This window comes from Alligator mississippiensis, chromosome 10, assembly GCF_030867095.1.
Source record: "Alligator mississippiensis isolate rAllMis1 chromosome 10, rAllMis1, whole genome shotgun sequence".
NCBI lineage: Eukaryota > Metazoa > Chordata > Crocodylia > Alligatoridae > Alligator > Alligator mississippiensis.
This window is the reverse complement of record NC_081833.1, coordinates 19614103-19628142: the sequence shown is the minus strand read 5'-3', so window position 1 is coordinate 19628142 and position 14040 is coordinate 19614103. Positions and strand designations below refer to the sequence as shown.

Genomic DNA, 14040 nt, shown 5'->3' with positions numbered 1-14040 from the left:
TCCCAACTTTTTCAGGAGAGAGAGATCCAAGGTGCCTTACATTGTGCGCCAGTGTGTGGAGGAGATAGAGCGGCGTGGGATGGAGGAAGTGGGCATTTATCGTGTCTCAGGGGTTGCAACTGATATCCAGGCTTTGAAAGCTGCCTTCGATGTCAGTAAGTATTTGCTCCTGATGTTTTCCTCCCCACTGGCACTCCACTGCAAGTGCCCTTTCAGGTTGCTGTACTGCATTAATTGTGCCTAGCCCAGGAAGCATTAAGAAATGGAGATGCTGGCACAAGGGCTATCATCTAAAACACACAATGGCTTTAATAGTGATCTCCAGGTACAGACATGCACAATGGACTGGACCCTTGCCCTGAGAAATATACTAGTTATTCTGCCCGGCAGGCACAACTTGGTGGTTTGCCTCACGCTCCCTAGAGGAAGTGGGAGCAGCCAGAAGCCTCACTTCCTACATGGTCCTGGCGACTTGGGATGAGTGAGGCACTTGCAGCTGCTTGTGCATTTCATATTAAAGGAGCCCTACAAGATGATTTTTTAAAGGTTTCAATAGAGATAGAGAGGTCTGATTGACCAGGATGTAACTGGGAACCAGGACTCCTGGGTTCTATTCCCAGCTCTGCCATTGGTTTTCCCTACAACATGGAAGGAGCCAAGTTTTCTCTGTTCCTTCTGTGCCCATCTGTACAAAGAGAAGAGTAATCCTTTGACAACCATGGATGACATAAGGCCCTGTGGTCTTGCTGTATTTTCCGTGTGTTCTAATAACAGCAGGGATTGCTAGGTCAAAATGGTTTAACAAATGGAAAGCACTTAGTGTCTGTTCCTTGCATGTGGAATTTCCCAGCTCTGCCCCTGTCAAAGGGGCCAGTGCAAGGGCTGGACACTGGTGAAGTCCTAGCTGAGCCCTGTTTTGACTGAAGTGGTGGCCACACCTTGTGTCAAGCCTTGAATTTCACCTTTCTTGCAATTTCCCTTTGCTGGGACTGTGAAACTTCTCTTTTCAAATGTGGCTGAGTCTGAGTTTCCAGCAGCGGGTGTGTATATGTGTGTACATGTGTGCACTCAGTGGTGGAGGAAGGGCGGTATTACATTAAGAATAATACAACATAACTGCTTTCATTTAAGCCATTCATACACTAGGCTTTGTGAGCCATGCCTGGGTTTTTCAGGAGAGACCTAAACAAGATAGCTTCCTTTAACACAGCTCTTATCAGAAGAAGCTGAGGGCATCTCTGAGTATTGGGATGGTCCAAACAGGGAACAGAAATGCATTTAATTGAACTTATACGAGGCTTGATCCAAATTTCATTGACGACGTTGGAAAAGCCCTTTTTTGACTTTGCTGGCTTTTGGATCTGGCCCAGGATAATGACAAAGTAGAAGTACTTCTGGGTATTTTGGATTTACCACTCACCCAGGCTGATTGATTCAGGGGCATTGGGCTTATAGCTGCTTAGCGGTCACAGGGCAGTGAATGTAATCCACTGCGTGGCACTGGGATGAGATGAATGGAGAATGTTGCAGTCAGCCCAAGCACAGTAACAGCAGGCAGTGAGCATCTGCTTTTTGTGCAAGGAGAAAGAATAAACAAAGGGAACAAAATAGAGGCAGACAGAAAAACGAACAAAAGACCAATACTTCATTACATGCCTATCTCCTTGGTTTCTTTTCCAGACAACAAAGATGTGTCAGTGATGATGAGTGAGATGGATGTTAACGCCATTGCTGGGACATTAAAGCTGTATTTCAGAGAACTGCCTGAGCCCCTCTTCACAGATGAACTGTACCCCAACTTTGCAGAGGGCATCGGTGTGTAGCAGCAGAAATATATGTTAAATGTGATAGATTAACATTGTGCTTCCTTTTTTAAAAAGGCACTTCAGCATCGTTAATAGTAATATCTATAATATTACTGTAATACAGTGGAGGTGAAGAGCTCTTGCTTTTTAATCAGCCTGAATCCTACCTTGATTAGATTTTAGACTGGGGAAAGGTGCAAAAAGGCTGAGTTTTGGACATTAAGAATGGAAGAGAGGTCCAGTTTAGAAGGATTTGAGTTGCAACTTCCGAGGTTGATTCAGAGCAGGGGTGTCTCATTGGTTTGGGGTCTGGAGTGCTTTGGCATCCCCTGCACAGAGGACAGGATTCTTAATTCCCTTGTCAAAGGAAAACTGAAAATCCAAGGGGGAGAGAGGCTGTGCCTGGGAATACTGAGCCTCTTGCTTGTGATATTGTTGCAAAACATTAAGCATCACCTAGCAGGTCTGGCAAGCTCTGCTGTCCATTAAGTTCTCATTCCTTTCCTGTGTGGTCGTGTTCTTCTCCTGCAGCACTTTCAGATCCGGTTGCAAAGGAAAGCTGCATGCTGAACCTATTGCTGTCACTTCCAGAACCTAACCTTGTGACATTCCTTTTCCTTCTGGACCATTTAAAAAGGTAACACAGAGACTCTTCAGACAGGAGCGCTAACTGTGTAGATCAAGTCAGACCTATCTTGGATAGAGGTTATGGGCTGAATTATCCATATGGCACCTTTGCTGATTTTCCCTTAATAACTATTGAGTAGTCCATGCAAAATTAGTCTTGTAAGGGGCTAAGTCTTGAATTCCATACTTATTGATGGCACTGGAATTGTGCTCAAGGAAGAGGGGAGAAAGATGTTAAAGGCTGGAACCAATGAAAATGTGAGTTCCTGCAATCCTTCCCCCCCTCCCCCCCCCCCAAGAAAAAAAAAACCAAAAAAAGAAAAAAGGATCTGAATATCTTGGTGAAATCACACTTGCTTCTGGGAGACAATCACTGGCAAAGGTTTTGGACATAACTCTTGAAAGCTGAAGACTGTGTTCAATGGTTCCCTTCTGAGCCTGGTTTTTAATGGGGTCAGTGCTCTGACATAACCTGCCTGTTGGGACTGCCAGCACCATGTTTTGTGTTCCTTGCAGGGGTGTCCCTTACTGAGTAAGATTCACTCTCCTGTGATAAATGTCTCCTCTTTGCTTAGGGGCTATCTCTGTCACTCTTGTAGTTTTCAAAGGGTGAATTATATGATGGCTTTTGTGTTATGAAATGTTAGGACAGTTCTGTTATGAAAGTGGAGGACAGCGCTTGGAAAATTCAGTGCTCATTAAATAAGCAGGTTTGTGACATTGTGTTTTCATTTTAGATTTTAATTAAAAATTTAAAACAATAAAAATAAAAACACTGTCCCGTAGGGAGAAAGGGTGGCCTTAGGAATTAAGACCAGGAGATCTGGATTCAATTCTTAGCTCTGCTACAAACTTCTTTTTGGCTTTGGGCAAGTCCATTAACTACCAAGTCTCAGTTTCCCATCTGTAATATTAGGATGAAAATCTTCCCCTCCTTCCATCCTTTAGTTTGTTTAGATTTTAAGCTGGCTGGGAAGAGGTCGTCTCTCATTCAGTATCTGTACAATCCAATAGCTCTTACCGTGGTTGGCACCATAAGGCATTACTATTATATAAATAATATTTCCAAACATACATATGTTAGTGAGAACATCCCTGCCTAAACTCTGGGAGGTAAAAATAAAGTTCTTTGAGCTTCCAGTTTTAGAAAAAAATCCTCTTCACCGTTGTTTTTCTTCTCCTAGGGTTGCTGAGAGGGAGAGCATCAACAAGATGTCCCTGCACAATCTGGCAACTGTCTTTGGACCAACGCTGCTGAGACCCTCAGAGAAGGACAGTAAAATTCCTGCTAACCCAACCCAGCCCATAACAATGACTGACAGCTGGTCACTAGAAGTCATGTCCCAGGTAAAACAATAATTAATGTGTTTGTTAGAGGTAGTATCTTAGCCTCTGGGAATCAGGCTGGCTGCTCTGGCCCTCAGGTTCTGGCACAGTTGTTTTACATAACAGTTGTTTTACATAACAGCTTATCTAGAAATGTTTGTGGTCAGGGTGAATGGTTTTTATAAATCTCTGGTGGCTAACAGTGCTAGAGACCTGCCCTGTGGCAATGCCAGAGACTCCTTTTACAAAGCAGTTTTCAGCCAGGTTAGGCTAGACAGTGCCTTAAACCCAGTCTGGCCCAGTATTTGCTGTGACAGTTCAGCTCACATCTGTGCTAACATGGATGTCACTGCAAACATTCTGTGTAGCCCCATTCACTGTGCGTCACAGGTTTGTGGGTACCTAAGCATTATGGTAAATATTGGCAGCTTTTCCACAGTATATCACTGATTTTAAAGCCAAGGGATTTTTTGGCATTTTCTTACAAACGTCCCATTCCTTGTATCTGGGGTACCAGCACCCAGGAAGACTTTCTGCCGGTTCCAGAAGTCTTCAGCATTGAGGCCTGCTCAGAGCCTAATAGGGAATTCCAGCACAGAGACTACTTTTGTTTTTGAGCCTGATGTCTTCTTTGGCTTAGGTAAGGTGACTTATGAGTCAAAAAGATTTCAGAAAGCAGACTTATCTTGAATTCAGAGGCCTTCACATGCCCTGGTTTAATCTGTGGACTGAACAGAGAACCACTGAACCCTTGAAGATGTTCCAGTATTCAAGGTCCCATTACACACTGTAACAAAAGGATGTATGCAGCTCCTCAGAGGATCAGTTTAAAAATCCTGTCCTCTCCTCTAACAGAAGTTGAGCTAGTTATGAATTAAGTGGTTTTACAGTTTCACTCCCTTTTTCTTTCCAGGTTCAAGTTCTTCTTTACTTCCTGCAGCTGGAAACGATTCCCACCCCAGACAGCAAGAGGCAAAGCATCCTCTTTTCCACAGAGGTATAGAGGTCTGGTTTTAGCAAGGGGACTTGTAGAACTGCTCTCAGTGTGAACCTGCCACTCTGAGAGTGAGAAGACTGGTTCTTCAGACATTCTTGGCCTGCTCCCTTCGCAGGGAAGTGTGGCCTTCAGTGCTTCTGCTGTTTGTCACACAGAGACACAAGCTGAAGAGAAAGGAGAAACTCCCTCTCGTTTTGATCGGTAAGAACAGGAAAGAATTGGACAGGACATGAGACTGTGCTAAGAGCCTCCACTCGAAGGAGCAATAGACACTTTAATGAAGGCCACCCAGGGCACAGCTGCTGTGCTTGTTGGGAATAGGACAGAAGATTTTCCTCATTTTTATGGAGTTAATTTATCATAAAGAAGTTTCAAGATTTCTACTGGACCACTTGTCAGGATGCCCTGGGGTAAGGGGGTGTTTAAAGGATTTGTCACAACTGTGTCATTTTATAACTGCTGTTTTAAGCTATTGTTCTGGGTTACAAGGGATTGCGCTGCTCAGCAAGGGGGAGCCACAATTCCCTCCACTCAGAAATTCAGGCCTTGATTTGAACAGGGTTTTTGAACCAATACACCAGAAGTTTGGTGCACAACTGGACCTGTTGTTTTTTTGTCTCTCTCCTGCCCACTTCTTCCCTTGTAAAGGTTTGTACAAACTTGAGGGAAGGGGCAGCCCTCTTTTTGCCTCTTTGTTGCACTTCTGACACTGTTTTGGTGTTAAAAGGAGCCAGCCTCAGTTGCAATGATACAATGAGTAAGCCTAGGCCTCCCTGCCATTTGTCAACAGGCAGGGCGAGTGCACCATGAGCCTGTTCTCTGGAACAAGCAAGCGTGCTTGGCTGTGTCAGAAAGGAGTGGCTGGGCTCTCCAGAGGATCAGTAATTTTTTTTGGGCCCTTTTCAAATTGGACAGAAATGAACTGGTGAGGCTGCTGTAACTCCCAGCTCTTCATATGAATGCATGTTAGCACTGGTGCAAAAATAAGCACTAAAAACACCTACTGAAGTATCTTCAAACATCTGGGGACAAAAAATCAACAGCTGTCTTTCTTGCTGGCTGCGTACTCTAAACTGTTCTTAGAAAAGTTTGTTTTGAAACTTGAATTCCATTTTCTTTTGTTCGAGACTTTGTATGTTGCTTTTCCAAGAGTCTTTTTTCTGATTGGCACAAATGCTTTGGTGTGTCAGAATGTACTATCACATGGACAATTTCACAGGTAGCATGCATTTTGTATTCTTCAGAAATTCCAACCCTGTTTTAATTAAGAGCTGTGCAGCAATTTCTGTGGAACTACACAGCAATACAAGAGAAGGGGCCATAATACCTACTCTGCTTCTACTAGTGTAACCAGAATGGCTTACGTGGGTAGAAGTGGGACCAGTATTTGCCTTGGGAATTGTAAGCATAAGTTAATTGCCTGGTATCTAGACCAGAATGAGCTATTCTGGTCATGAAGCAGATGTGCCAAACATCTGAGGGGAGATTCCAGCTGCATAAGGTATTTCCTCCCCCTTTACAACTCACCCCATTGTGCAGTGTCAACTTTAGTTATGACCATCCATCACCATCCTGGCTTTGAAAAAAAAGGCAGCTTGAAGAGAAAAAAATAGAATAAGGGGTGGGAGGGATTGGGAGGGAAGAAGCCAGTTGAAAAAAGAAATGATGCAGTTGAATCATCAGCATCATTTAAGGGATATACTAAAGAGAAAACCAATCCTGTTATGCCAAATTTTCAGAAGGTCTCTCAAACCTCTCCATTGTGAAAAATGACAGAGGAATCTTCCAAACAAGGGGGGGGAAGCAAAGAAACTAATTGGTAGTCACTCTAATTCTGACTGCTGCATACTATTAGATGTTATTGTACTGTGAAGTTGCAAATTCAAAAGAAGACAAATAGAAATGATTTCGATTTTGTGAGTATATCAACATTTTGCATGCTATTGTAAGGATTCGTATAGGAATTTAATATTGCTTAGCACCCCTCCCTTCTTAGGTCTGGGAGCAAAACCTCTGTGTGTTGTACAACTAGAAAATCCTTCTCTGGATTGTATTTCCACTGCATTCTCACTTTAAACCCTCTTTTCTGTTAGAAACCCTAAGGCCAAAAAATGTGCATGGTTCAGAGGTATTTGCACAGAGGAGGGTGGAGCCAAGGAAACTTGAAGGCTTAAAATTTGTCCTTTTTTAATAGGGGAGGGAGGGGGGTGGAGGGCACTGGGGAAAAATAGATAAAAATTGGTCCAATCCTGAAAGCTATCTCAAGGAAAGTGATGCCATCCAATAACACACTTTGGTTTCGCGCTTTTCTGTGTTTTGTGTTTTAATAGCATATCTGTAATAATCCTTTCACTGTCAGCTGCACACCCACCCGTCCCTTCATGGACTTCAGAGTTTGGTATGTTTGAGGCAGCAGCACTGCAAATAACTTTGTTTTGAAACTCCTGCTCCAAGTAGTGGTGTAATAATTTTCTCCTTTTGGTGTTTATAATCTGTGGCTGCAGGTTGCAGTGTTTAAACTGGAAAGCAATACCATAATGACTGTGCCAATTTACTTTTGCCGGACTTTTTTATTTTTATTTATATAGGAAGTGTAATTTTAATATTAAATTGCTGATTTATATTATGTAACCATAAGAAAGTTGCTTTTTGCTTTGGTTACTGTTCCAGGTTGTTGCTTTTAGTCTCTTAGTACAGTACAAGGTGTGATTCTAATGAAACACTATCTAACATGCAGGCATGTGGATCAGAAGAAGTGTCAAGAGTTAATTTAACGTAACCCGTTAATTATTTTTGTTGAGTACAAGTGTATGTTTTCCCCAAAGCTGGTAATTTTGGGCTGGAAAAATAGCACATCCTCTGATACTGGCAGGGTCATTGATTTGTTTGAAATGTGGGAGTGGTTTAATTAAACTTTCCTTAGAGATGCAGCTGTAAGTCTTGTGTGGGGACTACGTTTCCCGAAATTGAAAACTCACAAAAGGCTATTTCCCTTTGCCCACTGTTTTCTTACATCTCAACACAATAAATGAAAAAGAACTGATCCTTTGGAGTGTCAGAGAGGCCTGCTTCCCAGGAGGAAAACTGGCCTCTCCCATCGTACATTTTAGAAGACACAGCATCAGCAGTGTGAGAGCGAGAACTGGCAAGATTCAACCTTCTTGGATAGATTGTAATGTATGCTGGGAATTGGTACCAACGTATTGAATAAACTCTTCCAAGCCCATAGCTTTCAGCTGCTTAAACCTAAAACATGAGAACGTGCATCTGGGATTATTCAGATAATCTCAATATCATCTGTATAACATCATTTAAAAAAGAAAAGGCACCAGAGCCCTTGCCTTTAGAAATAGCTTTAAAAAAAATTATGTGGATGTTTTTCCAATCTGGAGTAAGTCTTTAAACCAGCAAGTAGCAGTAAGTAAAACAAACAAATAAACCCTGAAAAAGAGTGTATAAGGACCAGTGATAACTGCTTAGATCTGTTTTATCTTTGTGTTTTGCGTGTTGTTTTATATTGGGGGGAAAAGGTGTCTTAGTTGAAACCAAACTGAAACACATCCATTTAAATGCTGCTGGTGCATTTTACTCTTGAAAAGAGTAAATGTAAAGAGCTGAGGTAGTTGTTAGGCTAAATCAGGCTGTACTTTATATGCTGCTAATTTTTTATGTATCAGCTAAGGGCAACATAGAGCAATGCATTGATCCCATTCACTGATGCCTAATGCCTGGCTTGACTCTGACCTTCAGTTGCCAAGTAAAGTACAGGGCAATCAATATGTACCATGTGAAATGAAACTGCAAATACTTTTTGTAGGTCACTACGTGATGCAACTGTGGATTGTGTTTGTTGGAGATGCTGTTTGTTCACTTGAATTGTTTTCTGATTTGTTTTATGTTTCTTTTATATATTGGTTCCTTTAAACAAATGTACTGTTCTGTAAAGCACATAAAGGGTCTTCAAACTTGCTCACCACCCATTGCGACACTGGAGGGCGTTACGGTATGTGTTCACTTCTCGCACTGTGCCATTCCTCAAAATACATGTGGAGCAGAAAATGAACAGCTTTGGCCTTTCAAGGTGCCTAAAATCTGCATCTTAATAAAGATTAAAAAACCCCTCCTGCTATCCTTCACTGCTCAGTCCTTCCTTTATTTTAGTGCCTACTTGTGTCCAAAGGGAATACCTTTCCCAGTTCTTACTCTGGCAAGTCTTTCATAAGGCATTAACATTTTTTTTTATTGGAATTTCTGAGCTGGCAACGGGCATACGTTACAAGAAAGCAGAAGAATTCACTCTTGTAGGGACTCATTTCTGTCCCTTGAAGAAATTAAAAAATGAACAGGACAGTTCCTAAGTAGAAACAGTCAAATCATGTGGACGAGTGGATTTAGGGTTTGCAGCCTAGTTTTGTTTTTCTGGTTTCCATTGTCTCTGTAAACTTTGCCGAGCTGCTCTCACTACTCATTTGAAAAATTGCCGATGCGTGTGGAACACCTCTCTTAAATCCAGGCTGCTTAGAGAGAGACACTGAGGCTTTGGAGTTAGAGGTGCTAATTCTTCACATGAAACTGGAATGAAAAGCGTGTGTTCAGGTTGATTATATTATTGCTTGTTGTATGGAAGGCGGGATCCAGGTTGGCCTTGAAATTAAAGGGCTTTCCCTTAAAGGAGGCACCTAGAGGTGATGAGCTGTGGATTACCAACCTCTGCAGGGTTTAAAATAACAATTAGGAATCCTGCAAATCATATGGTCTAGCGTTAAAAGAAGCAAAGCAGCTGCCTCTTGTTCAATATCATACAAAGAGCCTGTGCCCTCAGATACACCCTGAGCCAAGTGTATTTTCAGTAGTTCACTGAACTTTACTACGGGAAGCACAGGCATTCAGCGCCTGTCACCTGCTGGGTCTGATGTGCTGCAATCCTCCTCTCTCGCTACCAAAACCAGTACAATTCCAATGCTGAGTATTCCATCTTGTCGCTTGTTTTATCCAAAGTGTCTGTCCTCAGTGAGGAGAAAGGTTCTGTAGGTTACACAGTGACTGCAACAAAAAAAAAGATGCAACAAACAGATAAAGCACAGGCTGGAAACAGCAAATTAGATTAAATGAGATGCTGAAAGAGCCAACCTCCAGGCCATGAGAATAGTGTCATGCAAAGTTACTGTTGGGAAGTGGTTACAGCAGTAAGACTAAAGTGACCTTTATGAAGAAGGGAAGAGAAATGTCCCGATTCTCATTCTCCCTTGGGCATATCTCTGGAAAGTTCATCTTGTTTCTGTGGGCCACCCAAAATGCAGCAATGGAGCTCCTGAGGAATAGCAAACATGGGCGTGACTTGGGATGCCCCTTATTGCTGATTCTCTGTGAACAAATGGACTGTGCTGAACCTGTAGATCATCATTGCAGAACATACAGGCAGGGACTCTATGCATATACTTTTCTTGCCCTCTACCCTTTGCTTTCCTTCCTCTAAATCCTTCTGCCTTACCATGAGAAATAAGCCCTCTTTGTCAAACACAAATTTGAGCCATATCCTGTCCTGCATTGCAGAAGCTCCTGTATTGAGTGACCCACTTACATAGAATAGTTGTCTCCTGATAGCCCTAAAAGATTTTTCAGGCATCTGGTACAGAGTGGACCAAACTGTGCTACAACATCATTATGAAACCTAGTTGAAATTCATTTGGGTTCTGCTTTAAGTTTAGGACAGTGTGTCTGAACATAACTGCCCTTAAGAGGTTGCCCCAAGCTATCAGTAGTTCTCCTCCAGTGCTTTACTACCATCCTCATGAGTAAGTTTTTACTAATAACTAACCAAAATTTCCCTTGCTGCACCATGTTCTGTCATCTGCCACCAGTGAGAACAGTCTAGCTCCATCCTATTTGGAACCACCCTGCAGGTAGTTGAAGGCTGCTATTAAATTCCCTCTCAGTCTTCTCTTCAGATTAAATAAACCCAGTTCCCTCAGCCTCTCATCATAAGTCCTGTGCCCCAGGCCTCTAACAATTTTTGTTGCCCTCCGCTGGACTCTCCAATTTGTCCACATCCTTTCTGTAGTGGGGAGCCCAGATGTGGCCTCACCAGGCTAAATAGAGGTGAATAATCACTCTCCTCAATCTGCTGGCAGTGTACTCCCAGTATGATGTTAGCCTTCTTCAGAACAAGGGCAGAGGCTCATATTCATTTTATTGTCCACTGTAGTCCCCAGGTCCTTTTCTGCAGAGCTGTTGCTCAGCCAGTCAGTCGCAGCCTGTTGGTGCATGGGATTGCTCTGTCCTAAGTGCAGGACTTTGCACTTCTCCTTGTTAAACTTCATGGCTGTATCCACACGAGCATGAATGTTTCTTTCCCTGGGGCCAAGAAGCACACCGTGTGCCTCTCCTACTTGGCGCATAGCATAGACATTCCCTGGGGACGTCTGGAGCACAGCAGATTACCCCCAGTGGGTAGGGGAAGCTGGGGCCAGCAACTGTGCTGGCCCAAGCAGCCTTACCTGGGGTCCCGGTGGCTGGGGGAGCTGCAGCCACGGTGCTCCTGCCATTCAGATCTTGGGCAGCAGCCAGAGTGCGTTTCCAGCTGGCCAGGCTCTGGTTTTGGGTGATGCATGCTGCCCCCATGTGCACGACCTTGCTTCCTCCTGTGCAGCCCCCCCCCCCCCCCCGAAGGTTTTTTTTGGACCCCGGGATTTCCTGGGGTCCCCCCCATGCTGCTACTTTGCAGCACAGAGAACACCTGAAAGTGCAGTGTGTGGCACCGCAGATGGGTCTGTGGCACCACATACCCCACAGCTGTGCTCGTCTAGATGTGGCCCATGAGATTTCTTTTAGTCCAATCCTCCAATTTATCTAAGTCTCTCTGAATCCTAGTCCTATCCTCCAGTGTATCTACTTTTCCCCCCAGTTTGGTGTCATCTGCAAGCTTGCTGAGGGTGCATTCTATCCCATCTTCCAGGTTGTTGATGAAGACATTGAATAAAACCAGCCCCAGGACTGACCTCTGGGAAACTCCACTTGATACTAGCTGCCATCTGAGCATCAAGCCTTTCATTAGTACCCTTTGAGCCCGATGATCCAGCCCATTTTCTAAAATCCACCTTATAGCCCATTCATCCAACCCATATTTCCTTAGCTTGCTTGCGAGAATGTTGTGGGAGACCATATCAAAAGCTTCGCTGAAGTCGAACTATATCATGTCCACTGCTCTCTCTGCATCAACAGAGCCAGTCTGGTCACAGAAGGCAATCATTTTGGTTAGGCATGGCTAGCTACTTGCCAGTTGCTAGGACAGCTATTGCAGTTTCTCAGCACAGAGGGGCCAGAACATTTCTTGAGTCATCTGTGCCCAAGATGCTGCCAGATAAATTGTCTTCACAGCTCAGCCTTAGAAAGCAATTGTGCCCCAGACCCCACTTGTTTCTCTGTATTGACATATGGAGGGAGTTGGCTGTGCCCAAATGGTGACAGCTCCCTGCAACACTTAACCAAGATTCTGTGTAAGATGTTCACTGAGTCTGGGGATCCTGCAGAGGCCTCTATGCAGATGGCTCTGAGCACCTCCTGATTTCCCCAGATGTGTATGAATCCTAAAGGAGAGACAGAGTTTGGACTCCTTAGCAAATTCAACTTTTTCTCTTCCCCAACTAGAAGAAGGACCATGCACCAGTCTGCAAAGAGAACCCTTTGGACCTACAGTAGTCCTGTTAGGTCTGGACATAATCCACATCAGCTGGAGGAGACTATAACCATGTTTGAAAACTTTCAAATAGTCATGGGTCATCATGTAGAAAGAGCCACAGGAGACGAGCATTTCTTCACAGCAGTACTTCCTAACCTAGCTCCTCCCTGGCCCTTGGCTGAGTTACAGCCTGAGAGTGGGCTTATTCTGGGCTTCTTCGTAACTTTTAAACACTTGTGAATATTATACAATAACTGCACTTGCTTGGAGCATTGGATCACGTTCTTACTACACAAGAACAGATCTTGTCAGTGCTGCGTATCCAAGCCTAGATATTAGGGTGGAAAGTGCAAGAAGAGGACACTGAATTGTAGTGTTGGATAACAGATGGTGTTGGAAGGAAACTGTGAATTTAAAAAAGACAATGGGAGTGTGACACTATGAACCATGTGTTCTTTCTGTGTTTAGCGAAGAAATAAAAATAAAAACAAACTAAGCCTTCTCTTGCCTTTGTTAACTTGTATTGTTTTGTTCTTACCTCTACTGTTTGCAAGTGTTTATAATCCATGCAAGGTTCAGAGGAAAGGAAGATGGTAAAACTATTTATTTAACTATAAATACAATTTAAATTATATGATTAGTGCTGAAGTATCAGGTGTAGAAGAAAAAAAAAACCCTTGTTGATTGTCAGTGGATAATTTTGGGTTTCACCACAGAGTTGCTATTGTTATCACTGTTTTAACATGACCCTGCGTCAGGTTAGGGAGGCTGCCTGGACATTCTGTACTGCTGTTAGTGCTTCAGTTTTCCATAGGGCTCTATTTTCAAGGAACAAAAAATAGATGGGCTAATCCTAGAAGGTGCTGCAATGTAAGAGGGCTCCACCTTTCTCAGAATTAGGCCCAAAGAAAACAGCAGAGAAAAACTGTACAAATGACAAACTGTCAGTCTGGATTTTTTAATTTTCTGAAGATAAATGGTATAAAAATGGGATCCAGAACCTGTATTTGGACAAAAAAATCTAAGGCATTTGTAGCCTTTGTTTGTACACAATGTTAAATAAAAATCTGTATCTATGTGTGCCTGTTTTGTTGGTTTTAATTTAAGTCATTTGTAGATTTGTGCAGGGCTGAATGTGTGAATGGTAGTTGATATAGTGAATAGTGTACAATTTAAAGTTTGTATTTAATTTTTAATCTCAGTTTTGTTAATTTTTCATTTTATTCATTTTATAACTGCTGACTTTGAAAGTATACCTGTTTACAAAACAGTAATTGAATGGTGGGTTAAATAAACTCCATGAACCAAGACATGGATGTCACTGAGTTAACTCAAAGTAATTGGAAGATATATTGATAGGCAGTTTACGAGACAGGCACTGCGATGGAAGGTACAGAATTGTCTGTGTTTAGGTCTGGGCTCATCTCATGATAGGATTCGTACCTCAAAATGAAACAAGCTATAAACATGGTCTTCCATTTCTACGTTGAGCAATCCCGGTGTACTTGGCACTTTGCCGAGAGGATGAAGTGGTTCGCTTTGTCCTTAGGCTCTTGGAACTGGAAGGCAAAGATGTTCTGAGGCAGGGGTGGGCAAAATGCGGCCTG

General features: G+C 43.0%; 1 protein-coding gene across 1 annotated transcript in view; it reads left to right on the top strand.

Annotated features, from left to right (window-relative positions):
• The window catches only part of BCR (BCR activator of RhoGEF and GTPase), a 135497-nt gene extending 121986 nt beyond the window's left edge, over nt 1-13511 (top strand). The window contains exons 19-23 of the mRNA XM_006266967.4: nt 16-155; nt 1681-1815; nt 2337-2442; nt 3617-3779; nt 4672-13511. Of these exons, the coding sequence (XP_006267029.1) occupies nt 16-155; nt 1681-1815; nt 2337-2442; nt 3617-3779; nt 4672-4761 (634 nt within the window). The 3' untranslated portion in view covers nt 4762-13511. The remainder of the gene's footprint in view (nt 1-15; nt 156-1680; nt 1816-2336; nt 2443-3616; nt 3780-4671) is intronic.
• Nucleotides 13512-14040: the final 529 nt, after the last annotated feature.